The sequence below is a fragment of the Dendropsophus ebraccatus genome, chromosome 2 (genome assembly GCF_027789765.1).
Source record: "Dendropsophus ebraccatus isolate aDenEbr1 chromosome 2, aDenEbr1.pat, whole genome shotgun sequence".
NCBI lineage: Eukaryota > Metazoa > Chordata > Amphibia > Anura > Hylidae > Dendropsophus > Dendropsophus ebraccatus.
Window position 1 is genome coordinate 213,295,316 of NC_091455.1, and position 27,968 is coordinate 213,323,283.

Here is a 27,968-nt window from a genome sequence, read left to right on the forward strand (position 1 = left end):
ATATAGAAGTAAATTACAAATCTGTATAACTTTCTGAAACTGGTTGATTTAAATGTATTTTTTTTTGCTGAGGTATTCTTGTACTAGGACAGGGATGGGAAACCTTCGGCCTCTCCAGCTGTTGCAAAACTACAATTCCTATCATGTCTGGACAGCCGAAGCTTTGCTGTCCTAGTACATATTCCCGACTCCAAATGTTATCTCCTGCCTATAGGATAGGGGATAATATATTGGTCAAACCCAACCACTGGGACCCCCATCTGCCCCTCCTCCAAGTGAGTGCGTGCATGTGCAGTGCTGCTATCCCCTCCAAGGAACCTTCAGCTCTCCCAGCTATTGTAAAACTACAGGCAGGCATGATGGGAATTGTAGCTTTGCAACAGCTGGAGCATCTCCAAAGGTTCCCCATCCCTGCCGCATCTTATGGTCAGGAGTCGGGAATGCCCCTTTAAGTAAATACCGCCATGGAGGCTTCATGTAATAATGGCGTAAGACACACACACAGGCAGGTAAACATTACAGGAAGTATATACAATGCAGGGAAATAAAATCCCGAGGCCGCACCGCTTCCTGACCCTTTATTCTCCGCGCTCAGGATTTGGATATAGGCGCTCTCTCTCTCTATCTAAATATACATACAGTATATATACCCACAATGCATCTCTTCTATATGGCTCCCACCTATATACAGGTCTACTGTGCAGCTCTCCAAGGCCGCCAGGTTATCTTTATTGCAGCGCGCAAGGCCAGGAAAGGGGTGGCAACTAGTCATCTGGGCGGAGAGCCGTCCGTCGCTAGTCACAGTTCTGCGGGAATGATTGACAGGCCAGGATTGAGAGGCCACTAACACCTGCAGGGGGGCACCAGAGAAATTAAAGGGGTACTCCAGCCAACTATTATTTTCTTTAAGTGACTGTACCACCAGGCCCAGGCTGAAGCACTGGAGGCGGCCGACCCACCCTTAGTGGGAGGAAACTCCAGCCCCTCCATGACGTGACTCCATTAGAATCAATGGAACCCTAAGGGTGGGTCGGCCGCCTCCAGTGCTTCAGCCTGGGCCTGGTGGTACAGTCACTTTAAAATCAACTGTTGTCAGAAAGTTATATAAATTTGCATATTGCTTCTATTAAAAAGTCTCCAGTCTTCTAGTACTTATCAGCTGCTGTATGTCCTGCAGGAAGTGGTGTGTTCTCTCCAGTCTGACACAGTGCTCTCTACTGCCACCTCTGTCCATGTCAGGAACTGTCCAAAGCAGCAGCAAATCCCCATAGAAAACCTACCCTGCTCTGGACAGTTCCTGACATGAACAGAGGTGGCAGCAGAGAGCACTGTGTCAGACTGAAGAGAATACGCCACTTCCTGCAGGACATACAGCAGCTGATAAGTACTGGAAGACTGGAGAGAAGCCCTCACTGAGCTGATAGTCCCATTAGGCATAAAGGCATCACTCATCAACATGGGTAGGACCCCTTTAAGGCAGTACCTCATCTCCTTGTTGGGGCTTTGGTTGCCTGTACAGCAGGAGAGAAGTCGGTGTCATGTGGTTTTCTATGTGTTGCGCCTGATTGGTTGTTTTGTTTTCTTTTATAATTAGATTCTTAAAAGCTTCAATTAGAAAGGAAATCACCTCCTTACACTATAAACAGGAAGCATCGTGCCTGAGAAAGATTCTTTGTATTTTTATTTCTTTGTATCCCAATTCTACTTTTTTTTTACCCCCACTTTAAAATGTAATTTCACCTTTAAACTTCACTTACATAAAAGTTAAACTTTATACTTACTGTTTCTGATCCGGAGTAACATCCTGTATAATACCCCGGAGCTGCACTCACTATTCTGCTGGTGGGGTCACTGTGTACATACATTACATTACTGATCCTGAGTTCAATCCTGTACTATACTCCAGAGCTGCACTCACTATTCTGCTGGTGGGGTCACTGTGTACATACATTACATTACTGATCCTGAGTTACATCCTGTATTATCCTCTAGAGCTGCACTCACTATTCTGCTGGTGGGGTCAATGTTAGAGATGAGCAAACCGGGTTCGGGTTCGAGTCTATCCGAACCCGAACGATCGACATTTGATTAGCTGGGGCTGCTGAACTTGGATAAAGCTCTAAGGTTGTCTGGAAAACGTGGATACAGCCAATGACTATATCCATGATTTCCACATAGCCTTAGGGCTTTATCCAAGTTCAGCAGCCACCGCTAATCAAATGTCGATCGTTCGGGTTCGGATCAACTCGAGCATGCTCCAGGTTCGCTCATCTCTAGTCACTGTGTACATACATTACATTACTGATCCTGAGTTACATCCTGTATTATACCCCAGAGCTGCACTCACTATTCTGTTGGTGGGGTCACTGTGTACATACATTACATTACTGATCCTGAGTTACATCCTGTATTATACCCCAGAGCTGCACTCACTATTCTGTTGGTGGGGTCACTGTGTACATACATTACATTACTGATCCTGAGTTACATCCTGTATTATACCCCAGAGCTGCACTCACTATTCTGCTGGTGGGATCACTGTGTACATACATTACATTACTGATCCTGAGTTACATCCTGTATTATACTCCAGAGCTGCGCTCACTATTCCGCTGGTGAGGTCACTATGTACATATATTACATTACTGATCCGATGTTACATCTTGTTTTATACATACATGTACATGGAAAAAGTCGGGTGATGCTGTGACTAGTGGGGGTGGTTGATGTGACTAGTAGGGTAATGCTGTGACTAGTAGGGGAGTGCTGTGACTAGTAGGGGAGTGCTGTGACTAGTAGGGGAGTGCTGTGACTAGTAGGGGAGTGCTGTGACTAGTAGGGGGGTACTGTGATTAGTAGGGGAGTGCTGTGACTAGTATGGGGGTGCTGTGACTAGTAGGGGAGTGCTGTGACTAGTAGGGGGGTGCTGTGACTAGTATGGCGGTACTGTGACTAGTAGGGGGGTGCTGTGACTAGTATGGCGGTGCTGTGACTAGTAGGGGAGTGCTGTGACTAGTAGGGGGTGCTGTGACTAGTAGGGGAGTGCTGTGACTAGTAGGGGAGTGCTGTGACTAGTATGGGGAGTACTGTGATTAGTAGGGGGGTGCTGTGACTAGTAGGGGAGTGCTGTGACTAGTAGGGGAGTGCTGTGACTAGTATGGGAGTACTGTGATTAGTAGGGGGGTGCTGTGACTAGTAGGGGAGTGCTGTGACTAGTATGGGAGTACTGTGATTAGTAGGGGGGTGCTGTGACTAGTAGGGGAGTGCTGTGACTAGTAGGGGAGTGCTGTGACTAGTATGGGGGTGCTGTGATTAGTAGGGGAGTGCTGTGACTAGTAGAGGAGGACTGTGACTAGTATGGGGGTGCTGTGATTAGTAGGGGAGTGCTGTGACTAGTATGGGGGTGCTGTGACTAGTAGGGGAGTGCTGTGACTAGTATGGGGGGGTGCTGTGACTAGTATGGTGGGTGCTGTGATTAGTAGGGGAGTGCTGTGACTAGTATGGGGAGTGCTGTGACTAGTATGGGGAGTGCTGTGACTAGTAGGGTAATGCTGTGACTAGTATGGGGGTGCTGTGATTAGTATGGGAGTGCTGTGACTAGTATGGGGGTACTGTGACTAGTATGGGGGGTACTGTGATTAGTAGGGTGTTTCGGGGTGGGTGTTTATTATTACATTTATTCTGACATTGAGAAGCTACAGTGAGTTGGGGTGGGGAGCGGGGACCCCGTCAGTGAGGTATGAGGATTGAGGACACCATGTTCACGTTTTCCATGACATTGGAAAGATTAAGGGACGTTTATAGGAAAGGTTCCAAGATGGAGGATCTCACGTCTGGGAACATTTATCTTAGGGATGGAAAAAACAAGATTTTCCAAGTATAGAAGTTCCCGTCCTGCGTCAGACCTGGCAGGGCGCCATGAGATTCTCCGGGGATGCCGTACGCGGCTGGTTTAGCTGATGCCGACAGAATTCTCCTCAGAAGGAGGTCAGAGGCACCGTCCTCCATCTACTTACACTGAGGAAGATGGCAGTCACCCATAGCAACCAGTCATGGTGGAATCTGGTTGCTATGGGCATCTCCTCACTATCCTTCATTGTGTAGCATACGGACATCTGATCATGGAATTGTTACCGTCATCATTACCTTTCTAAAATACTCTGCTCTGCTGTGAGACATCATCCTCCCTCCCCCTATAACATCTCACTTGTTACCAGTTCTCTGTATACCCGATGACATCCTATTCTCTGTATATAACACCTGTTCTCAAATACTCTGTACTGCTTGTGATTTTCTTATTATTATTTGTAATTTTCTACTATTTAAAAATCTCCAGTCTTCTAGTATTTATCAGCTGCTGTATGTCCTGCAGGAAGTGGTGTATTCTCTCCAGTCTGACACAGTGCTCTCTGCTGCCACCTCTGTCCATGTCAGGAACTGTCCAGAGCAGCAGAGGTTTTCTATGGGAATTTGCTGCTGCTCTGGACAGTTCCTGACATGGACAGAGGTGGCAGCAGAGAGCACTGTGTCAACTGGAGTTGTTGGTTTACCACAATGCAAAACCACAACTCCCATCTTGTCAGGACCTGCTGGGAGTTGCGGTTTTGCAAGAGCTGGAGGACCACAGGTTGGGAACCCGGCATATACACACACCCCATGCACTGTGTCATGTGTTGTCACTGTATGTAGCAGTGCTGATGCAGCGCACACACCACATCTGAGCCGTCTGGGGCTGGAGTGCTCCTCTCAGGGGCGTGGCGGAGTTGTTTTCCTGTGACAGGAAATATACATGCATTCATTGTAACCTTCTTGTTTCAGCCACATCTTGGCCCCGTCAGTCATCTCCGTCAAGAGTCTATAATACTGCAGGAGCAGCAGCATGTGACGGCCAGAGGGATTCTGGGTAAGAAGAGCTATAAAACACCATCAAGTGCATTCACCACTAGCTAGCGCTTCTCCACCCTCTTACAAAGTTTTGGACCAACTTTCCATTAAAGGGGGACTCCGGTGATTTTTTTTTTCAAATCAACTGATGTCAAAAAGTTAAAGAGATTGGTAAGTTAGTTCTATTTAAAAATGTCCAGTCTTCCAGTACTTATCAGCTGCTGTATGTCCTGCAGGAAGTGGTGTATTCTCTTCAGTGTGACACAGTGCTCTCTGCTGCCACCTCTGTTTATGTCAGGAACTGTCCAGAGCAGGAGAGGTTTTCTATGGGGATTTGCTGCTGCTCTGGACAGTTCCTGACATGGACAGAGGTGGCAGCAGAGAGCACTGTGTCAGACTGGAGAGATTACACCACTTCCTGCAGGACATACAGTAGTTGATAAGTACAGGAAGACTGGACATTTTTAAATAGAAGTAAATTACTAATCTGTTTAACTTTTGATTTAAAAGAATTTTTTTCCACTAAAGTTCCCCTTTAAAAGGACTGCTTGGAATTTCATGTACCCCATAGATTTCTATGGTGCATCCAGACTATCTTCACACTCCCATAGACAATAGTGGATAATTCACTCTGCCGCTCCAATCCAATGTGAGATTTAGGAGTAGAAATTGTGTAGGCTCCAATCATTGGCACTGTATATAGGGTATAAGTGTGCACTAGTGTCCAAAATGGTGGCAAGAAAAACTACAACTACAATAAAAACGTCATTGCTGCTTAGGCCCTGCCCCCTCAGCGACGTCATCTGAAGGGGCCAACCTAATGGAATAGGCCCCGCCCCCTCTCTGCTGCCCACATCAGAGGGGGTGGGGTCTAGTCCTCTACGTCGGCCCATTACGATGACGTAGCAGAGGGGGCGGGGCTTAGGCATTGATGATGCCATGGAGGAGCCTACAGCACAGATGTAGGCAGGGATATGGGGCACGATGACCGTGAAGCCCGCCCATATGGCACTGGCCTCCGACAATAACATGCATTTTTAAAGGGAGAGACCACAAAGAAATCCTTCATACAGGTAGATATGAAATGATATGACGACGCAAACTGCTGTCTGTGGATGGATACCTGGCTTTAGTCATTTCTTTGTAATATCCTTACACTTCTAACTGAGGTGGATATTGACTTAAAGGGCCACTTAAAGGAGTATTTCACTTAAACATAATATACTTATTATCTATTATGTCTCCTTCCCCCAGTTCTTCGATACTGCTTTCTGCTGAAGACACAAAAATCTGTGTGTGAGCTTTTCTCTCTGTCTCCCTCTCCTCCCTTTTGAGACAGCTGATGTAAACAAGGCCCTGGTTGGCTGTATCTGCAACATTGTAGCTTCTTTGTAATGCTGGGAGGAATGATCAGCAACCTGACCTCAGAATAACCCTCCGAGCATTACAAAGAAGCTTTAATGTTGCAGATAAAGCTAGCCAGTGACGACATCAGCCATCTCAGAAGGAAGGTGGAGAAAGAGAGAAAAGCAGCAGCTGAGAACTCGGGGTAGGAGACTGAATAGATAAAAACAAGTATGGAAGGAATTGTTAGTCTCACCATAGGCAGTAACATATCATTTGTTATGTTTGAGTGGAGTACCCCTTTAATCTGAGGTTTTGGGTGGTCTATTACGGGAGCCAACCCCTGGCTAGGTCCTTCCCTGGAGGGATATCTGGTTAGTCCCGTGTTGTGAGACTCCACGTACTCTTTTTGCACACTTTTTTCTTGAAAGCCGCTACCATTGATCCCCTGCCAGCTGACACTGTGAGGTAATGAGGGTTAGTTCTACATCATCGACCGCTCCGCACATCAGTGATGAGTCTCAAACAGTCATAAGGACGCCCATTGGTCAAATAATTTGTTGTGTACTACCCCTTTAAATTGTTATCTCCTATGGATGAGGAATCAAGAACTTTTCCTCTAAATACGGAAATATTGGGGGACATTTATCAAACAAGGTGTAAAGTGAAACTGGCTCAGTTGCCCCTGGCAACCAATCAGATTCCACCTTTCATTCCTCACAGACTCTTTGGAAAATGAAAGGTGGAATCTGATTGGTTGCTAGGGGCAACTGCACCAGTGTCACTTTCCACCATGTTTGATAAATCTCCCCCATTATTTTATTTTTACTGTCGATGTTCTGTTGCTGAATCTGCTTGTGCCCATTACCGTTCCCCATAGCTCAGTCGCCGCCGCCCCTCTCCCTCCACTCTCGCTGACATTTGCTCGGGTGTTCCTGTTTTATGTGTTCTCTTTCATTGATTTCCTTTTATATCTGCATTTATTTTCTGCGTTATTAATAGCACTTTAAGCGGCGGCATCGATCTCCGGCCCATCATTTATTTAGAGGCAGGAGATGCTGCTAATAATGTTCATCACTGGCCGTCAATAACATTGATTTCCCACAGGTAAAACACGTCCGGCTGTATAATACAGCTGTATTATTCTATGCCAGTCCTGCACTATGGGGACGACCCCCCTGGATATAGAAGGGACCCGTCTACATCACTATACATATATGCAGGAAAGTAGGGCGTACTATGAGTATAGTCAAGGCCGACCCAGAGACCTTCATGGGGTCTTTGCTGACAGATAGCAGCAAATGTCCAAGAAGGAATCAATTAAATGGTCTGTGGAAGCACTGGACCCCCTAGATGCTGCAGTCACTAGTGACCATGGCATCTAGGTGGTTACATGCAGTCACTATTGACTTCTCCATCTAGTCCTTTAAATGGCTGGGACTGAAGTTATCCCTAATCCTGACCCCTGAGGCTGGGTGTCATTTTCAGTTCAAGGGACTATCCAAACTTAGAAAAATATGTCCGCTTTCTTCCAGAAACAGCGCTTCTCTTGTCCTTAGGTTGCGTGGGATTTTGCAGCTCGGTTCTATTGAAATGAATGAAGCTGAATTGTAATACCACACACAACCTAAGGACAAGGGTGGCGCTGTTTTTTTTTTTGTTTTTTTTTATTATACATAAACATAGCTGTGTTTTGTCTAATCCCTGATAACCCCTTTAACAGCAGGCACCAGGTTAGTATGCAGCTTTTCAGAGGACTCTAGGCATCCTGACCCAACTTTTAACAAACATGTATGTCAAATGTTGGGAAGCAGTTAAAGGGATGTTCCACCTTAACAACCAGTTTATACTATTGTCCAAGTGCATCTAAAATTAAAGATGAAGTAAAGTAGATCTACTAATAAAATAAAAAATTTTCTTTTTGTTCAATGTGTCTCCTTGGTAACAGACTACAAACAACCCCTGTGTAGTCTGATGCTGCGCCTATACTCATTTATTTCGGTCCTCTACTTCTTAGTAACCTAAATGTGGTAGGCAGGTAAGCTGTAGGGCACAGGGAGCATATATAATGAAAGGGGCATATAAGGGGGTTGCTAATAAAGGGAAACCCTCTGCATTTTTCTTTTCTTTCAGATCAACTGGTGTCAGAAAGTTATATAGATGAGTAATTTACTGTAGTCTGTAGTCTTCCAGTACTTATCAGCTGCTGTATGTCCTGCAGGAAGTGGTGTATTTTCTATATTCTGACACAGTGCTCTCTGCTACCACCTCTGTCCATGTCAGGAACTGTCCAGAGCAGGAGAGATTTTCTATGAGGATTTGCTGCTGCTCTGGACAGTTCCTGACATGGACAGAGGTGTCAGCAGAGAGCACTGTGTCAGACTGGAGAGATTACACCACTTCCTGCAGCAGCTGATAAGTGGTGGAAGTATACAGATTTTTTAAAATAGAAGTCCATTACAAATATATATAAATTTCTTACACCAGTTGTTTTAAAAGAAAAAAAAATAGCCGGAGTTCCCCTTTAATGTACTTTCTTAGCCTGTCAGTTATAGTACCTACTTATGATCGGTCTTCTAGTCTCAGTCTTGATGATGAGACTAATGGAGACTATACTGGAGTATATATATATATATATATCCCTCCTGTATGCAGCGGGCACAGCCTCCTCCCCTCCATCGCTCTGCACATTAGTACAATGGCCGCGGGCCGTATCCCTGTAATTGCATTTGTTTTGCGCAGACACCTGGACTCCCTCCCGGTACTCCTTGTTCTCGCTTCTTATTCACCGCGCTGCAGATTATTGCTTCTAACCAGGATGAATTCACAGTCTGGCCCTTTACACTTAATGCTGCGTCTCCGGCCCCATTATCTGCGGCTGTACGACGGCCAGCGGGTCGGCCGCTCATTTCATGGAGCCGTTACTGGCGTAGGATGGAGCTCATATTCCCATCAGTGGTGCGGGCCGTCTGGGCTCGGCTTCTGTCCGCTGTCACGGTATTGCTGTGAGATGTATTCATGTAATATTGGGATGCAGAGGGGGCGGAATCACTAATCATGGAGGATATTGTGGATTGAGGCGCAGGGAAGCTTCAGCCGATAGCAGTCCTATATCCCAGGGATGGGGAACTTTTACCCTGTTACAAGGGTACTTGATTTTATTCAAATCAACTGGTGTCAGAAAGTTATACATATTTGTGAGGGTCCATTTACACAGAAAGATTATTGAAGCCCAAGCCAGGTACAGACTATAAACAGAGATCAGGTCATAAAGGAAAGCCTGAAATTTCTCCTTTTTTCAAATCCATTCCTGGCTTTCACTTCAAATCTTTGATAATCTTTCTGTGTAAATGGACCCTAATTTACCTCTATTTAAAAAAAATCTCCAATCTTCCAGTACTTATCAGCTGTTGTTTGTCCTGCAGGAAGTGGTGTATTCTTTCCAGTCTGACACAGTGCTCTCTGCTGCCAACTCTGTCCATGTCAGGAACTGTCCAGAGCAGCAGCAAATCCCCATAGAAAACCTCTCCTGCTCTGGACAGTTCCTGACATGGACAGAGGTGGCAGCAGAGAGAACTGTGTCAGACTGGAGAGAATACACCACTTCCTGCAGGGCATACAGCAGCTGATAAGTACTGGAAGACTGGAGATTTTTTTAAATAGAGGTAAATTTCAAATCTGTAAAACTATCTGACACCAGTTGATTTGAAACAAAAAAAAAGATTTTAGCTGGATAACCCCTTTAGGGAGTGGTCAAGCATTTATAAAATCATGCGAGGGCCATACACTACACGGCCGCCACATTCAGTGTTCTTCTGTGCGCGGTAGTGCTGTAGCGTGGGTTGGCAACACTTGGGGAAAGGCTAAGTATTGTACCTCTGATGCCCCTAGTATTGTAGTTAACCCCCCAGTGATGCCTCTGGTAGTCTGTACGAAAAAATAAACACCCCACTCACCTTTCCTTCCCTCCAGCGCTGGCCTCCTCCCCTGCCTCCTCCTGTAGTCTGTGCCGAGTCAGCCCTGGCCTCCTCCTCTGCCGCCTCCTGCCTCCTCCTCTCCTGCCTCCTTTACTGCCTCCTGTAGTCTGTGCCGAGTCAGCGCTGGCTTCCTCCTCTCCTGCCTCCTCCTCTGCCGCCTCCTCCTCTCTTGCCTCCATTTGCCTCCTCGTCTCCTGCCTCCTGTAGTCTGTGCCGAGTCAGCGCTGGCCTCCTCCTCTGCCGCCTCCTGCCTCCTCCTCTCCTACATCCCCTCTCCTCCTCTCCCGCCTCCTGTAGTCAAATGTAGATGTGTAACCAGCCGATTACAGGACCAGGAATCGAATCCACACCAGAGTATAGTGAGCGCAGAAGTATATAGGTTTGCACACAGCGGTGCAGCCAGGAATCATCCAAAAATAGATGGCGTAATAGGCATATGTTCTTTATTGTTATTGCAACGCGTTTCGGCCCTATTTCATCTAACATGGGCCTTTATCAAGCATGCTTGATAAAGGCCCATGTTAGATGAAATAGGGCCGAAACGCGTTGCAATAACAATAAAGAACATATGCCTATTACGCCATCTATTTTTGGATGATTCCTGGCTGCACCGCTGTGTGCAAACCTATATACTTCTGCGCTCACTATACTCTGGTGTGGATTCGATTCCTGGTCCTGTAATCGGCTGATTACACATCTACATTTGCTTCTCCCACTGTTGGTGGTGACGTCCCCCAGTACAGCTGCGGAGTATACTCTTTCATGCTACATATAGAGTTGTGCCTAAATTTTGCACAACCTATCCAGGTGAGTGGATCCTTGTAAGATCTTGTTTCCATCCACCTGGCTATCTTTTATTGCACGAGGAAGCGCCCCCTGTCTCCCTTCGCCTCCTGTAGTCGGTGCCGGGAGCGCCAGTCTCCTCTGTTTAGCAGGAGAAGGATAAGACTTGCCCCACTCTGGCTTCCAGGAGCCTGTACACACCCCACCCTCCTGTGTCTGAAGTGTTCTACTGCCATATGCCGGGCTTGTACATGTCGTCATATAGTTGTGTTTTTTTTGTTGTTGTGTCTGGGCTGTGTGGCATGTGTCTGGGCTGTGTGGCATGTGTCTGGGCTGTGTGGCATGTGTCTGAGCTGTGTGGCATGTGTCTGAGCTGTGTGGCATGTGTCTGGGCTGTGTGGCATGTGTCTGAGCTGTGTGGCATGTGTCTGAGCTGTGTGGCATGTGTCTGGGCTGTGTGGCATGTGTCTGAGCTGTGTGGCATGTGTCTGAGCTGTGTGGCATGTGTCTGGGCTGTGTGGCATGTGTCTGGGCTGTGTGGCATGTGTCTGAGCTGTGTGGCATGTGTCTGGGCTGTGTGGCGTGTGTCTGGGCTGTGTGGCATGTGTCTGGGCTGTGTGGCATGTGTCTGGGCTGTGTGGCATGTGTGTAAGCTGTGTGGCATGTGTCTGGGCTGTGTGGCATGTGTCTGAGCTGTGTGGCATGTGTCTGAGCTGTGTGGCATGTGTCTGGGCTGTGTGGCATGTGTCTGGGCTGTGTGGCATGTGTCTGAGCTGTGTGGCGTGTGTCTGGGCTGTGTGGCATGTGTCTGAGCTGTGTGGCATGTGTCTGGGCTGTGTGGCATGTGTCTGGGCTGTGTGGCATGTGTCTGGGCTGTGTGGCATGTGTCTGGGCTGTGTGGCATGTGTCTGGGCTGTGTGGCACGTGTCTGAGCGTAGCTTTTTTCTATTTTAATGCATATATTATAAAATAATCCAGAAATGTTGCAGTTCTCAGTCTGGCCACTAGGCCTAAAGCTCAGACTTCCTGTTGTGTCTGTGATGATAAGGAGGCGGCTGCTGGAAAGTGATCTGTTCAGCATTACAGTAAATAGATGAAGCTCACAGCTCAGCCTCCCCCTCTATGTAGAATAATCCCTGCACAGGTCACAGAGTATGCCCAGTAATGTTTCCCATTCATGTCAGTTGGACAGGCCCCGTCTGTTGTGTCTGTCACAATGCATATGCTGGATCCTGGGATGACTGGCTACTCCCACACTCTTTATACATCCTTATATACAATATCATCCAGTCAGGCTAAGGTCTATGGGTATGTAGGGTGCCCGGTAACCAGTGTGATAGCAGTGACAGCCGCTTATCCACATGGTGATACATCATCTCCCCCTTGTTTCTACAGGCCGGAGGCGCCCTTTATTTCTAATTGTACCCATTGAGCAGTGTCACCATGGGCAGCCCCACCGACACCGAGGAGGTGCACGTAGCCGTGATCCGCCCCAAGAACGCCGGAAGCCTCAATTCCCGGGAGTATCGGGCAAAACTCTACGAGGTAAGAGACAAGATGTGTGCTCTCTATTATCCAGCACCCTCCATGGCTCTCTATTATCCAGCACCCTCCATGGCTCTCTATTATCCAGCACCCTCCATAGCTCTCTATTATCCAGCACCCTCCATGGCTCTCTATTATCCAGCACCCTCCATGGCTCTCTATTATCCAGCACCCTCCATGGCTCTCTAGTATCCAGCACCCTCCATGGCTCTCTATTATCCAGCACCCTCCATGGCTCTCTATTGTCCAGCACCCTCCATGGCTCTCTATTATCCAGCACCCTCCATGGCTCTCTATTATCCAGCACCCTCCATGGCTCTCTAGAATCCAGGACCTTCCATGGCTCTCTATTATCCAGGACCCTCCATGGCTCTCTATTATCCAGCACCCTCCATGGCTCTCTATTATCCAGCACCCTCCATGGCTCTCTATTATCCAGCACCCTCCATGGCTCTCTATTATCCAGCACCCTCCATGGCTCTCTATTATCCAGGACCCTCCATGGCTCTCTATTATCCAGCACCCTCCATGGCTCTCTATTATAACACTTATAACACTCCCTTATGAGTACTCCACCTATTACACACCACACACTGTACAACACACACTATGTATTTCACACTACATATTACACACTACATAATACACACTGCACACTACATATTACACACTACATATTACACACTGCACACTACATATTACACACTGCACACTACATATTACACAACACACACTACTTAATACACACTGCACACTACATATTACACACTGTACAACACACACTACATATTACACACTGCACACTACATATTACACTCTGCACACTACATATTACACACTGTACAACACACACTATATATTACACTCTGCACACTACGTATTACACACTGCACACTACATATTACACACTGTACAACACACATGACATATTACACACTTTACACTACATATTACACACCACACACTACATATTACACAACACACACTACTTAATACACACTGCACACTACATATTACACACTGTACAACACACACTACATATTACACACTGCACACTACATATTACACTCTGCACACTACGTATTGCACACTACATATTACACACTGTACAACACACATGACATATTACACACTTTACACTACATATTACACACTACATAATACACACTGCACACTACATAATACACACTGCACACTACATAATACACACCGCACACTACATATTACACACTGTACAACACACACTACATATTACACACCACACACTACATATTACACACCACACACTACATATTACACACCACATACTACATATTACACACCACACACTACATATTACACACCACACACTACATATTACACACTGCACACTACATATTACACACCGCACACTACATATTACACACTGCACACTACATATTACACACTGCACACTACATATTACACGCCTGTTACATCAGTGTGCTGGATAAATGCACAGCAGGCTACAGTTATGTGGCTGCCATCTAAAGTTGTAGTGATGCCAAGAGACAGCCCCAGTGTGAACGTAGAGCTGCCCCATAACATAGCCGGCCATGGTGCCCCCCACAGATGGGAAATATAGATTTAATACAGTGATGGTGTCAGCCACATACCCTCCATAAGTGTCAGACACATATCTGTGTGGGCCGTGTCCTCTGTGCCAGCGTCAGCCATGCTCCTCATGCCAGCGTCAGCCATACTCTCCATATTAGTGTTGTCCCCACCCCCCATAACCATGTCAGCCCATCTCTCCTCTCCCCGTGGCAATGTTGGATACGGTTGCCCTGTGGGGGGGACACGGCCCAGGAGAGTCCGCAGCCATAGTTTGATGCATTAGAATTGTTGCTGGGCTCCAGGTATCTGCTAGCGCCTCCCACATTATCTCCTGGTGAGGGCGCATTGTGTGGTCTGGCACCTTCTCCATTCTCTTAGATGGTAACCTACATCTACTCCATCATTGGAGGCTGATCCCTTCTTTTTCCTCCTTACAGATCCTGATGATTGAGCTGCCCATAGAGGGGCAGAAGAAGAAACGGAGGAAAGTTTTGCTGGAAACCAGTCTACAGGGGGAGAAGGACAAGTCCCAGGAGATCCTGGACTATGTGCTGGAGGCCACCAGGCAAAGCTCACCCTCAAACCAAGGGGTCAAAGGTCAGGATGAAATCCATGGGAGGGGGTAGGAGGAGACATCATGTACTTCACATGGATGGATATAGCCGGACATATAAATGGGGACAGTGTCATGCTGCTTTCCCTCTGTGGAGGCGCTATAGCAAGAATGAAAACTTACTATCTGATTTCCCAACCATTGACTGCTAATTCTTAAAGGGAACCCGTCACCATGAAAATTCTACCTAAGCTGTGACCATCGTGTTATAGAGGAGGAAGAACAGAGCAGATTAATATATATCTTTATGGGAGAAAATTTAGTATAACTCTTTAATTATTAAATGAAATCTCTGATCTTCCCATGCTAAAGAGTCCAGTCCATTGATTGACCCCACCCACTGGACTCCTTACACAGAATGAGCTGGGATTTTGATGGCGGTAGATTACATAGCATTGTCTTGGTGACAGGTTTCCTTTATCTTTTTGTCAAGGAATCTTCTAGCATGGTCCAACGATAATCCCTTTACCTTGTAACAGTTCTGATGCTCCAGAGCTGAATTCATAATTCTGCTATTGTTAGCTACATTGTTAACAGTTTGCTTGAACTCTTATGAAGTAGGGAGCACTTAGCTAGTCCCACATTCTATTGTTGTACATAGTCCAGTGTAAACTTTAAACCAAATGCAAATTAATGCTTTACGAAGACTTATCAGAGGTGGAGATGCCCTTTAAATTGGAAGATAAAGTGACACCTACTGTACTGGGACCCTATGTGTGAGCTTCAGTCCTTTTTCCATGCATATTATCATACTATATCTTATATGTGTCTCTTCTCACAGGCAAAAGAGTTGTGTTAATGAACAAGTTTCCTCTAGACGGTGACAAGGCGGGTAAAGAAGCCACCCTCTTCCTGGTCCCGACCTCTGTGAAAGGTAAATGGCCGAGGGATAGTCTTACTACGGATCTTACTATTTTTCCCTCAGTAGATTACTATTAGAGGACAAATAGGAAAGTGAGACTGCAGGATCAGACTACAAAGGGTTTCTTTGTAGTCTGTTACCATGGAGACATGACAGTTGTGTACAATAAATGGAAGAAGATTTTTAAGATTACAAGGCGCAGCCAGCACATCTTTTTAATTAGATAATTAATAAAGTTTGTTCTCCTTGTTTTTACTATTATTTACAATTTACTCCTCTTGTTTCTTTACAGAAAATTCTAAGACCAACTACAACCCCGGGAGTCCTGTATTCTACTGCCTGCAGGATATCATGAGGGTGTGCAGCGAGACCAGCAATCACTTCTCTACCATCACTGCACGCATGCTTATCGCTCTGGACAAGTAAGGAGATAAATAGACCCCACCAGCAGAATAGTGAGTGCAGCTCTGGGGTGTAATACAGGATGTAACTCAGGATCAGTAATGTAATGTATGTACACAGTGACCTCACCAGCAGAATAGTGAGTGCAGCTCTGGAGTATAATAGAGGATGTAACTCAGGATCAGTAATGTATGTACACAGTGACCCCACCAGCAGAATAGTGAGTGCAGCTCTGGAGTATAATACAGGATGTAACTCAGGATCAGTAATGTATGTACACAGTGACCCCACCAGCAGAATAGTGAGTGCAGCTCCGAGGTATAATACAGGATGTAACTCAGGATCAGTACAGGATCAGTAATGTAATGTATGTACACATTGACCCCACAGAAGAATAGTGAGTGCAGCTCTGGAGTGTAATACAGGATGTAACTCAGGATCAGTAATGTAATGTATGTACACAGTGACCTCACCAGCAGAATAATGAGTGCAGCTCTGAGGTATAATACAGGATGTAACTCAGGATCAGTAATGTAATGTATGTACACAGTGACCCCACCAACAGAATAATGAGTGCAGCTCTGGAGTATAATACAGGATGTAACTCAGGATCAGTAATGTAATGTATGTACACAGTGACCCCACCAACAAAATAGTGAGTGCAGCTCTGGAGTGTAATACAGGATGTAACTTAGGATCAGTAATGTAATGTATGTACACAGTGACCCCACCAGAAGAATAGTGAGTGCAGCTCTGGAGTATAATACAGGATGTAACTCAGGATCAGTACAGGATCAGTAATATAATGTATGTACACAGTGACCCCACCAGCAGAATAGTGAGTGCAGCTCTGGAGTGAGTAATGTAATATGATATTATCTGACCTGTCTTATTACCTCCTTACCCAGGTGGCTGGATGAGCAGCACACCAAGTCTCACGCCATTTCCGCCCTGTTCCGTCCATCTCCATTAGACAGGATAAAGACCAATGTGACAAACCCGGCGTATTCTCCAGAGAGCGGACAGTCCGAGGAGTCGCTGCACATGGGATACACCGCCCTGGAAATCAAGAGCAAGATGATGGCTCTGGAGAAGGCGGACGTCTGCATCTACAACCCCCTGTTCGGGTCGGATCTGCAGTATACCAATAGGGTATGTATATGAGCATGCTGGGAGTTGTAGTCTTATTACAGCAGCTTGCAGTGTTTTTTGGGAGTATTATATTCAGTATCTACCTGTTCTCCATCTTGTCAGGTTGATAAAGTGGTGATTAACCCTTACTTTGGGCTCGGTGCCCCCGACTACTCCAAAATCCAGATTCCAAAGAGAGACAAGTGGCAGAGGAGCATGAGCAGCGTCATGGAGGACAAGTACGAGCCAGATCTCCCCTACATTTCTTATATTCATGTCTGAATATTTACATCATCTTTCCAGACCCCGACACCCTATCAATAGCTGTAATACCTTTGTCCGGGCTTATATAGATCATGTATTATGTGAGATCTCTGCTTGCTGTCAGTGAAGAGACTGAAAACCCCTCCTTATATGTCCTGTGATGAATCAGAATACATGGAAGTGGAGAATGCACTGATACATTGTAACAAATCCTCAGCTGTGAGTAAGACAAGCAATGTAGGGGATTTCAGCCCTTGGATATTACCAACAGCAAGCAGAGATCTTAAAGGGGTACTCTGGTGAAAAAAATATTTAAATCAACTGGTATTACAAATTTGTAAATTACTACTATTTAAAAATCTCCAGTCTTCCAGTACTTATCAGCTGCATTATGCCCTGCAGGAAGTGGTGTATTCTCTACAGCAGCAGCAAATCCCCATAGAAAACCTCTCCTGCTCTGGACAGTTCCTGACATGGACAGAGGTGGCAGCAGAGAGCACTGTGTCAGACTGGAGAGAATACACCACTTCCTGCAGGACATAAAGCAGCTGATAAGTACTGGAAGACACAAGATTTTTAAATTGCAAATCAATATAACTTTCTGGCAATTTCTTTTCACCGGAGTTCCCCTTTAAGAATTTATATGTTGTGTACTAATAACATTGGGCCTCCTAACCTTCGTTTTTTGGGTGTGTTTCATTATTGTTTTGCTCCGTAGAGAGCGTCAATGGGTAGATGACTTCCCCCTGCACCGCAGCGCCTGTGAGGGGGACACCGAGCTGCTCAGCAAACTACTCGATGAAGGATTTTCCGTCAACCAGCTGGACAACGACCAGTGGGCGCCCATACATTATGCATGCTGGTGAGTAACTTGCATGGATCTATACCTATATAAGATATGGGCAGTCTGACCACCAGGATCTCCACCATTCACTAAAACCGGGGTCCTTTGTTCAGCATAAGTTCTGCTGCTTCAGTCAGACTGACTGAGATAGACAAGTACTGGACTCGGCCATCTATGTAAGTATCAGTGGGACCCCCCTGTCCTGATCACCTGTCCTGTCTAGCAGTCTCTGACCCATTTAACAGCACCTGTGGATACACCATAAGTTATAATCTTGGGATATCCCCTTGCTGCAACTGGAAAACGTCTACTCCACATGTTGTCTGTGCTAAACACAGGAAATATATAGGATTTTATGTATTAATATAATGGCCGCTATATTAGCCAATCTGATGACACTGTCATTTTATTCCAAAATAAAAAAAACATCTCTGCTTGCTTCTAAAAACAGTGCCACGCCTGTCCGCAGGTTGTGTGTGGTACTGCAGCCTAGCTCCATTCGCTTCGCTTCGAGTCGAGTTACAATACCAGGCAAAACCCATAGACAGGTGCGGTGCTGTTTCTAAAGGAAAGCAGACATATTTATTTACCCATTTAAAGGGGCACTCCGTCGAAAATCTTTTTCTTCCAAATCAACTAGTGTCCGAAAGTTATAAAAGATTTGTCATTTACTTCTATGTAAAAATGTGAAGTCTTCCAGTACTTATTAGCTGCTGTATGTCCTGCAGAAAGTGGTGTATTATTCCCAGTCTGACACAGTGCTCTCTGCTGCCACCTCTGTCCATGTCAGGAACTGTCCAGAGGAGAGGTTTTCTATGGGGATTTGCTGCTGCTCTGGACAGTTCCTGACATGGACAGAGGTGGCAGCAGAGAGCACTGAAAAGAGTACACCACTTCCTGCAGGACATACAGCAGCTGATAAGTACAGGAAGACTGAAGTTTATAAAGATTTATAATTTACTTCTATTTAAAATGTTCTAAAACCAGTTGTTTTGAAAGAAAAAGATTTTCACTGGAGTACCCCTTTAACCCATATAGACCAACGTAGCTTTAGGTAAAGCAGTCGGGCGATGTGTTTTGTTACCAATAGTCAGTGACTACCTGTTCCATTTTGCTCTTGATAAGGTACGGGAAGGTGGAGGCCACCAGTATGTTACTGGACAAAGGAAAATGCAATCCGAACTTACTGAACGGCCAGCTGAGCTCCCCGCTGCACTTCGCTGCCGGAGGCGGCCATGCTGAGATAGTCCAAATTCTCCTCAATCATCCAGAGACGGATAGGGTAAGCGGGAGGATTCCTCAGTGGTCGCTGGCTGGCTGTCATCTGACGGTCTAGCATTGCTTTCATGGCTTCCGGTGTAATGGATGCGGAGACCGGAGCCTTATATTGAATAGATTTTGTTGTTTTTACAGCACATAACGGACCAGCAAGGACGGACGCCGCTGGATATATGTGAGGAGAACAAGCAGAGCAAATGGGAGGAGACGGTGGAGCTGCTGAAGAATTCCCTGAATAAACCTGTAGGTTTTGTGTAACCAGAATGATATAAAAATACAGAGGATCCTGGGGATAGGCCATCAGTATATCAGGAAGGCCCCTGTAATGCATTATACTTAAAGGGTTAGTTCACAAAAAAAAAAAAAAAATCTTTCAAATCAACTGGTCCCAGCACGTGCCAGAGATTTGTAATTTACTTTTATTAAAAAATCTCCAGTATTCCAGTACTTATCAGCTGCTGTATGTCCTGCAGGAAGTGGTGTATTCTCTCCAGTCTGACACAGTGCTCTCTGCTGCCACCTCTGTCCATGGCAGGAACTGTCCAGAGCAGCAGCAAATCCCCATAGAAAACCTCTCCTGCTCTGGACAGTTCCTGACATTGACAGAGGTGGCAGAAGAGAGCACTGTGTCAGACTGGAGATTTTTAAATAGAAGTAAATTAGAAATCTATATAACTTTCTGACAGCTTTTGAAAGCAAACAAAAATTGCCGGAGTTCCCCTTTAATAACTAACAGTTCATGTTGTATCTCTATTGCTGATAAAGTTTCACATGCTCAGGCTATGTTCACACTACGTAAAAGTATGGCCGTTGTTGCCATCGGCAAAAACGGCCGTACTTTGCACGTATGTGCACATTGCCTCTCCTGCTATGGGATCCCGGCCGGAGCGTATACACATCGTATATGCTCTGGCCGGGATCCCATGCGGCCACAGAAAGCCCATGTCAGTTCACATAATGAGGCGAGCAGCTCCGACCGCCTGCTTCATTGTGTGCTATGAGAGTTCTGATGCGGTCGCGCGCCAATGCGCCCGCATCAGAACAATGCGACCGGAAAGATCATCCAGCCGTTAGTTAAGTTCCGGCTGGGATGATCTTTGCAGGGAGCGGCCGTTCCGTGACTCGGCCAGGTCACGGAACAGCCGGTCTTTCACATAGTGTGAACATAGCCTCAGCCTGGATAAGCCTAGTATAGTATATGTTGTATACATTGATCCTTCTTTCTTTTCCTTACATCAGTATGAAAAGGTTCGCATCTACAGAATGGACAGCTCGTACCGCTCTGTGGAGCTGAAACATGGCAATAACACCACCGTGCAGCAGATCATGGAGGGGATGCGCCTGTCACAGGAGACTCAGCAGTTTTTTGCCATTTGGATCTGCTCGGAGAATATCAGTAAGGAGACTTACATGTCGCCATGACCCCAGTGCATGTTCTGTCTGTAGTTTGATACCTATACATAATTAATGGAATCCCCACTCTAAACAGGGTTTCCCACTCAAGAGCAGAAGCTGCTTTCTTGGAGGCATACACTGTTTGCCTCCTGCTCACTTTTCCTGCCAGGCAGGTGTTAAGCCTAACAACTGTCAAAATGATGGGTGTCCTGCTCCTCTTTGGAGAGGTGTCACATACTTCTCCTGGCGATGTATTTATGTGTACTGCAACCTCTAATGATGGTACCATCAGTAGAGCCTGCAGTAGGAATAAAGACACAGCCAGCATCCAGGAGTGGTAAGTGATATCTCCCCAAAGGAAAACAGAACACCTGTAATTTTGGTGTTCTACACTTCCTAGGGGGTTAAGTGGTGATGCTGTGCACAGCTTCACCACTTAACCCCCAATTGGCTCACAAACTGAGCAGGAGGCATACAGTTAAGACACAGCTTACTCAGGAGAGGAAGCTTTCTGCTCTTGAGTGAGAAACCCCATTTAGAGCAGGCATTCCCTTCATTACAAGGGGATTCCCTGCTCCTGTAAAGTAAGGACAATGCACTGCTACTTACAGTATGTCCAGAGGAGGTAAGGGATGATGCTATTACACTTAACTCTTTGGGCTCTGTGGGTGCTCTGCATGGAGCATAAAAATTAATTAAATAGATTTACACTATTCCCTATTGGAAAACTCAACTCGGTTCTCAAACAGCTCAGTTCTGGATCGAGGTGTGAGTGTAGTTTACTGGATGTATTTCATGGTATTAGTTTGCAGCTCTGTATAGCACTTGTACTTGTACTTCCCATAATTCCTCTACCCTTTTACACACATCGTCTCTAAGTACAGGTGCCTGCAAGCAACTTTTTTTTATGCTGCCCAGCTTGTGAAACACAATCCCTCCAGGAATAACCATCAGGAGCACATTCATGTAACTGTATGTGAGACTGGATTAGATAGGTATTAGTGAATGTAAACCATATAAGGAGACAATTTAAAGACAGAAGCCTCCTTTAAAGCATTAATAGTCATTTCCTTTTTCTTGCCACTTTTTACAATGGTCAAAGTAAAAGTAAAGTGTGGGTTTTAGTTTTCCTGGTTAAATGATGTGAAGCTCTGCAGTGTTTTATGCTTGTCTCTCTGCTGCTTTTCTAGGCCTGCAGCTTAAACCATTTCACAAGCCCCTGCAGCACATCCGAGACTGGCCCGAGATAGTGAATGAGCTGACTAACCTGGACCCCCAGAGAGAGACCCCACAGCTCTTTCTCCGCAGGGACGTGAAGCTGCCATTGGATGTAGAGAAAAAGGTGACATATCATATATCATATCAGCCAGATGCACTAAGAGAGGTAGTGGCTGCACAATGCAAGTTACATACTGACAGCAAGCAGAGGTCTTAGAAATGTTGGTCACTCATAGAGAAAGCCTGTGAGTCCTGCTTCCCCCACCACTCATAGAGAAAGCCTGTGAGTCCTGCTTCCCCCACCACTCATAGAGAAAGCCTGTGAGTCCTGCTTCTCCCACCACTCATAGAGAAAGCCTGTGAGTCCTGCTCTCCCCCCCACCACTCATAGAGAAAGCCTGTGAGTCCTGCTTCTCCCACCACTCATAGAGAAAGCCTGTGAGTCCTGCTTCCCTCACCACTCATAGAGAAAGCCTGTGAGTCCTGCTTCCCCCACCATTTATAGAGAAAGCCTGTGAGTCCTGCTTGCCCCACCACTCATAGAGAAAGCCTGTGAGTCCTGCTTCCCTCACCACTCATAGAGAAAGCCTGTGAGTCCTGCTTCCCCCACCATTTATAGAGAAAGCCTGTGAGTCCTGCTTGCCCCACCACTCATAGAGAAAGCCTGTGAGTCCTGCTTGCCCCACCACTCATAGAGAAAGCCTGTGAGTCCTGCTTCCCCCATCACCACTCATAGAGAAAGCCTGTGAGTCCTGCTTCCCTCACCACTCATAGAGAAAGCCTGTGAGTCCTGCTTCCCCCCACCACTCATAGAGAAAGCCTGTGAGTCCTGCTTCCCCCCACCACTCATAGAGAAAGCCTGTGAGTCCTGTTTCCCCGACTACTCATAGAGAAAGCCTGTGAGTCCTGTTTCCCCCACCACTCATAGAGAAAGCCTGTGAGTCCTGCTTCCCCCACCACTCATAGAGAAAGCCTGTGAGTCCTGCTTCCCCACCACTCATAGAGAAAGCCTGTGAGTCCTGCTTCCTTCACCACTCATAGAGAATGCCTGTGAGTCCTGCTTCCCCCACTACCACTCATAGAGAAAGCCTGTGAGTCCTGTTTCCCCCACCACTCATAGAGAAAGCCTGTGAGTCCTGCTTCCCCCACCACTCATAGAGAAAGCCTGTGAGTCCTGCTTCCCCACCACTCATAGAGAAAGCCTGTGAGTCCTGCTTCCTTCACCACTCATAGAGAATGCCTGTGAGTCCTGCTTCCCCCACTACCACTCATAGAGAAAGCCTGTGAGTCCTGCTTCTCCCACCCGCTCATCTTCAGTCTCTATGTGTATATTTTGTCTTTGCAGATTGAGGATCCCCTCTCTATACTGATCCTTTTTGATGAAGCTCGATACAACCTCCTGAAAGGTTTCTATCCGGCAGCAGACGTGAAGCTGATCACCCTGGCCAGCCTCCTCCTGCAGATCGTCTATGGGAACTACGAGAGCAAGAAGCACAAACAAGGATTCATGAAGTGAGTGGCTGACATGCGGGCTAGTAAGGGATCTCACCTGCCATTGCCTCAGTCATATGCTTGTCTGTACCGGTGGAAAGAGGGAGATATCTACAGCACAGCCAGGTGGGGGGTGTAGTGTGCAGTGCATTATGGGATATCTGGATATGTTGCTTTAAGAGCACAAAACTCTCGATCCATTATATTATATGGTTATTGTCACCTTTTTTCTATAGTGAAGAAAATTTAAAGTCGATTGTACCAATCACCAAGGTGAAGAGTAAAGCCCCTCACTGGACGAACCGCATCCTCCATGAGTATAAGGTGAGGGGTGCATTATGGGGGTACAGACCGGACCTCGCCATATGAACAGGAGCGAGAACCACTAACAAAAGAGCATATAGCGCTCTAACGAAGCCGGTCCGTCTATGTTTATTAGAATGGTCTCTTGTAATGCTACATTTTCCCTCTAGTCGGCGCTGCAGTAAACACACTGGGTTGGTTGCATTATACGGGTACTCCGGGAAAAGTATTTTTCTTCAAAATCAACTGGTTTTAGAAAGTTATATAGATTTGTAAATTATTTCTATTTAAAAATCCCAAGTCTTCCAGTACTTATCAGCTGCTTGTATGTCCTGCAGGAATTGATGTATTCTTTCCAGTCTGACACAGTGCTCTCTGCTGCCCCCTCTGTCCATGTCAGGAACTGTCCAGAGCAGGAGAGGTTTTCTATGGGGATTTGCTGCTGCCCTGTAATTTGGCAGTCCCCCATGCCCGCATTATTTGCTCTCTATTTGTCCATGCAGAATCTGAGTACAAGTGAAGGGGTGAGCAAGGAAATGCACCATCTACAGCGGATGTTTCTCCAGAATTGCTGGGATATCCCCACCTACGGGGCAGCGTTCTTCACAGGACAGATATTCACCAAGGCCACGTCCAGCAGTCACAAGGTCATTCGGGTGTATGTGGGCGTCAATACTAAAGGGCTGCACCTCCTCAACCTGGAGACCAAGGTAAATTGCGATCTATCACTGCACCTACAACTATCCCGGTGGATGGGATCAGAACATTCCTTGAAGGGATACTTCAGAGAAAAACAATTCTTTTCAAATTAACTGATATTTATAAAGATTTGTAAAGTACCTCTCTTATCAGCTGCTGTATGTCCTGTAGGAAGTTGCGTATTCTCTCCAGTCTGACACAGTGCTCTCTGCTACCACCTCTGTCCATGTCAGGAACTGTCCAGAGCAGGAGAGGTTTTCTATGGGGATTTGCTGCTCCTGACATGGACAGAGGTGGCAGCAGAGAGCACGATGTCAGACTGGAGAGAATACATCACTTCCTGCAGGACATACAGCAGCTGATAAGTACAGGAAGACTAGAGATTTTTTATATAGAAGTCATTTACAAATCTATATAACTTTTTGATGCCAGTTGATTTAAGAACCTTTTTTTTTTCTCTGGTGTACCCCTTTAAATAAAGTTTTAATAGAATCTGAGAGGTGCTGGACATTGCACACTACAAGCAGATGATATAAAGGCCATGTATATGTAGCTATATTCCATCACGTCTGTTTTCCTTCCTGATCCATCTCTTCATGTTTTCACCTTCAGGCTCTTTTAATAAGTTTAAAGTTCGGCTGCTTTAAGTGGCAGCTGGGAGACGGAGACACCTGCTTCCAGATCCACAGCATGGAAAACAAAATGAGCTTTGTGGTCCATACAAAGCAGGTGAGTGAGGCAGAGATAGTCAACCATCCCATATCACACCACACCATTCATGTCTCAGGCTGCCGCTATGGGGTCTGTATATCTGCCATACACCAGGAGGAGGACCGAAGCGTCCTTACACTATGACCCCATCTCCTGCCGCACAACCTAAGCTTCTCTTTAGATTCATCACCGCCCCAGAATCTGTATAATACATCATATCCAAGGTCTAGAAATGAAATCATTTTAACTTTCATATAATAACTCGATTATAGATCAAAGCAGTTCTATAGATGGTGTATTTTCTCTAGTCTTCCACTACTTTTTAAAAATCTAAATTCTTTCCTTAATTATCAGCTGCTGTATGTCCTGCAGGAAGTGGTGTATTCTCTCCAGTCTGACACAGTGCTCTCTGCTGCCACCTCTGTCCATGTCAGGTACTGTCCAGAGCAGCAGCAAATTCCCATAGAAAACCTCTGCTGCTCTGGACAGTTCCTGACATGGACAGAGGTGGCAGCAGAGAGCACTGTTGCAGAAGTATATAGATCGCACTGATGTAAAGAATATGTATTGTGTTCTGTATACCTGTGTATTTGTTCTGGTACAGGCCGGCCTCGTCGTGAAGCTCCTGATGAAACTGAGCGGCCAGTTAGTGCCCGGCGATAAGAACATGACAGAGCGCTATGGTTACGGATAGCGGCTACAAGGCGTCTCCAGACCACCTGCTTCTCTGTGGAGGATGCCCCGGCCGCAGACCACTGCCCATCCATCTGCTTCTTTTATAAGTATTTTTGTACGCGCCATTTGTTTTTGTTTTTTTTTGTTTTTTTTTTTATCCTGAATAGAAATGCTGTAAAAAAATCTTCATATTTATTAAAAAAGTTATAAATAAAACTAAATGTGTGTTTCCAAAAGAAAATACATATAGTTTGAAAAGTGTGCCCCTTTAACAGTGACTTCCAGAGCTCCCCTTGAAGATAAACTTTAACCCTGCTTATTCTGTGCAGGCCCTGTACAGCGACTTTGATACTGACCCTTTAACAGTGACACCATAGCGGCCTTATAATAGTAAAGAAAATTGCTTGGTTGTCATGTCAGCTGCATTTGAAAAGCAATTGGACCGTGCCCGCTAATAGCCGCGGTCCTGGGCTACAAGCAGCACCTGGGATTGCGGCGGTTCAGAGCGGGGTCGACGTGCGGCCCCCCTCTGAACTTCCTTGACGTCCTGAGGGCGTAAATATACGCTCATGGTTGTTAAGGGGTTAAACGTAACTTTAAAAAAAAAAAAATTAGACAAATTCGATCGATTCCATAAATACTTAGCACACTTGTCACAGCCGGAGTCTGTGCGCAAAGCAGTTCGGGCTGTATTAATTGCAGAAAATCAGGAGAAAATGGAAGAAGAAGAAAGAAGGGATATTATCTCTCACCAGCTGGAGGTGCTGTTGTGCAGTCAGGGCTGATTCTAGGTTTCTGCTGCCTGAGGCCAAAGGGGGCTTGTACATGGGGGTGCGGAGGGGGCTTGTCTTTTACATGAGCGCGCGGAGGGGGCTTCTCTGTTACATGGGGGCACAGAGGGGGCTTGTATATTACATGGGGGGCGCAGAGGGGGCTTGTCTATTACATGGGGGTGCGGAGGGGGCTTGTCTATTATATGATGGTGCGGAGGGGGCTTGTCTTTTACATGGTGGCACAGAGGGGGCTTGTCTATTACATGGGGGCACGGAGGGGGCTTGTCTATTACATGGGGGTGCGGAGGGGGCTTGTCTATTATATGGGGGCACAGGGGGGGCTTGTCTATTACATGGGGATACGGAGGGGGCTTGTCTATTATATGGGGGGCACAGAGGGGGCTTGTCTATTATATGGGGGCACAGGGGGGGCTTGTCTATTACATGGGGATACGGAGGGGGCTTGTCTATTATATGGGGGGCACAGAGGGGGCTTGTCTATTATATGGGGGCACAGGGGGGGCTTGTCCATTACATGGGGGCACAGAGGGGGCTTGTCCATTACATGGGGGGCACAGGGGGAGCACTGGTACACTGGGAAGCAATACAGCTGTAGTCAGAAATGTCATTAAAATAGGATCTGATGCTGCAAGGAATAAAGTGTTCTGGTTATTTAGGGAAAAAGGGCCAGTTCACACTGAGCAAACACGGCGCAATTCCGCGGTGGAATCCCGCCGTGCTCAGTGTCCTGCTTTGAGTGAATGGAAGAGCACACACCTGTCCGCTGCCGCTGCTCTCCGCTCAAAGGGCGGACACTGAGCAAGATTGTCGGATTTCCTCCACGGAATCCCGCCGCGCTCAGCGTGCTGCGGTAAGTGAATGGAGAAGGTGCGCGCTCGTCCGCTGCTGCCGCTCTCTGCTCAAAGAACTAACATGTTCAGTCTTTGAGCGGAGAGCAGCGGCAACGGGCAGGTGTGTGCTCTTCCATTCACTCAAATCAGGACACTGAGCAAGGCGGAGAGCTCCGCCGCGGAATTGCGCCGTGTATCCTCAGTGTGAACTGGCCCAAAAAGAGAAAGGAGCGCTGCACCTCACACCTATGCCTGGCACTAATGCCTCTCAGCTAAAACCAACGCCAGGATGTTGGTATATAATTTGATCAAACCATATTGCCCCATGTACCGCATGCAGGTCTCCTGGT

At 46.4% G+C, this 27,968-nt stretch overlaps 1 protein-coding gene across 5 annotated transcripts in view; it reads left to right on the forward strand.

Annotated features, from left to right (window-relative positions):
• The window catches only part of KRIT1 (KRIT1 ankyrin repeat containing), a 34,768-nt gene extending 8,574 nt beyond the window's left edge, over nt 1-26,194 (forward strand). For 2 of the 5 annotated variants that reach the window (XM_069959445.1, XM_069959444.1), the window contains exons 2-18: nt 4,819-4,903; nt 12,384-12,533; nt 14,546-14,705; nt 15,503-15,595; nt 15,876-16,005; nt 16,894-17,137; nt 17,240-17,355; nt 18,099-18,242; nt 19,350-19,506; nt 19,638-19,745; nt 20,742-20,898; nt 22,088-22,239; nt 23,461-23,627; nt 23,843-23,930; nt 24,413-24,619; nt 25,221-25,337; nt 25,924-26,194. In XM_069959445.1, the coding sequence (XP_069815546.1) occupies nt 12,432-12,533; nt 14,546-14,705; nt 15,503-15,595; nt 15,876-16,005; nt 16,894-17,137; nt 17,240-17,355; nt 18,099-18,242; nt 19,350-19,506; nt 19,638-19,745; nt 20,742-20,898; nt 22,088-22,239; nt 23,461-23,627; nt 23,843-23,930; nt 24,413-24,619; nt 25,221-25,337; nt 25,924-26,013 (2,232 nt within the window). In that variant the 5' untranslated portion in view covers nt 4,819-4,903; nt 12,384-12,431 and the 3' untranslated portion in view covers nt 26,014-26,194. Of the gene's footprint in view, nt 1-4,148; nt 4,171-4,818; nt 4,904-5,882; nt 5,958-12,383; nt 12,534-14,545; nt 14,706-15,502; nt 15,596-15,875; nt 16,006-16,893; nt 17,138-17,239; nt 17,356-18,098; nt 18,243-19,349; nt 19,507-19,637; nt 19,746-20,741; nt 20,899-22,087; nt 22,240-23,460; nt 23,628-23,842; nt 23,931-24,412; nt 24,620-25,220; nt 25,338-25,923 lie in introns of those variants that run through there. The other 3 variants (XM_069959446.1, XM_069959447.1, XM_069959448.1) reach the window with 3 other exon arrangements.
• Nucleotides 26,195-27,968: the final 1,774 nt, after the last annotated feature.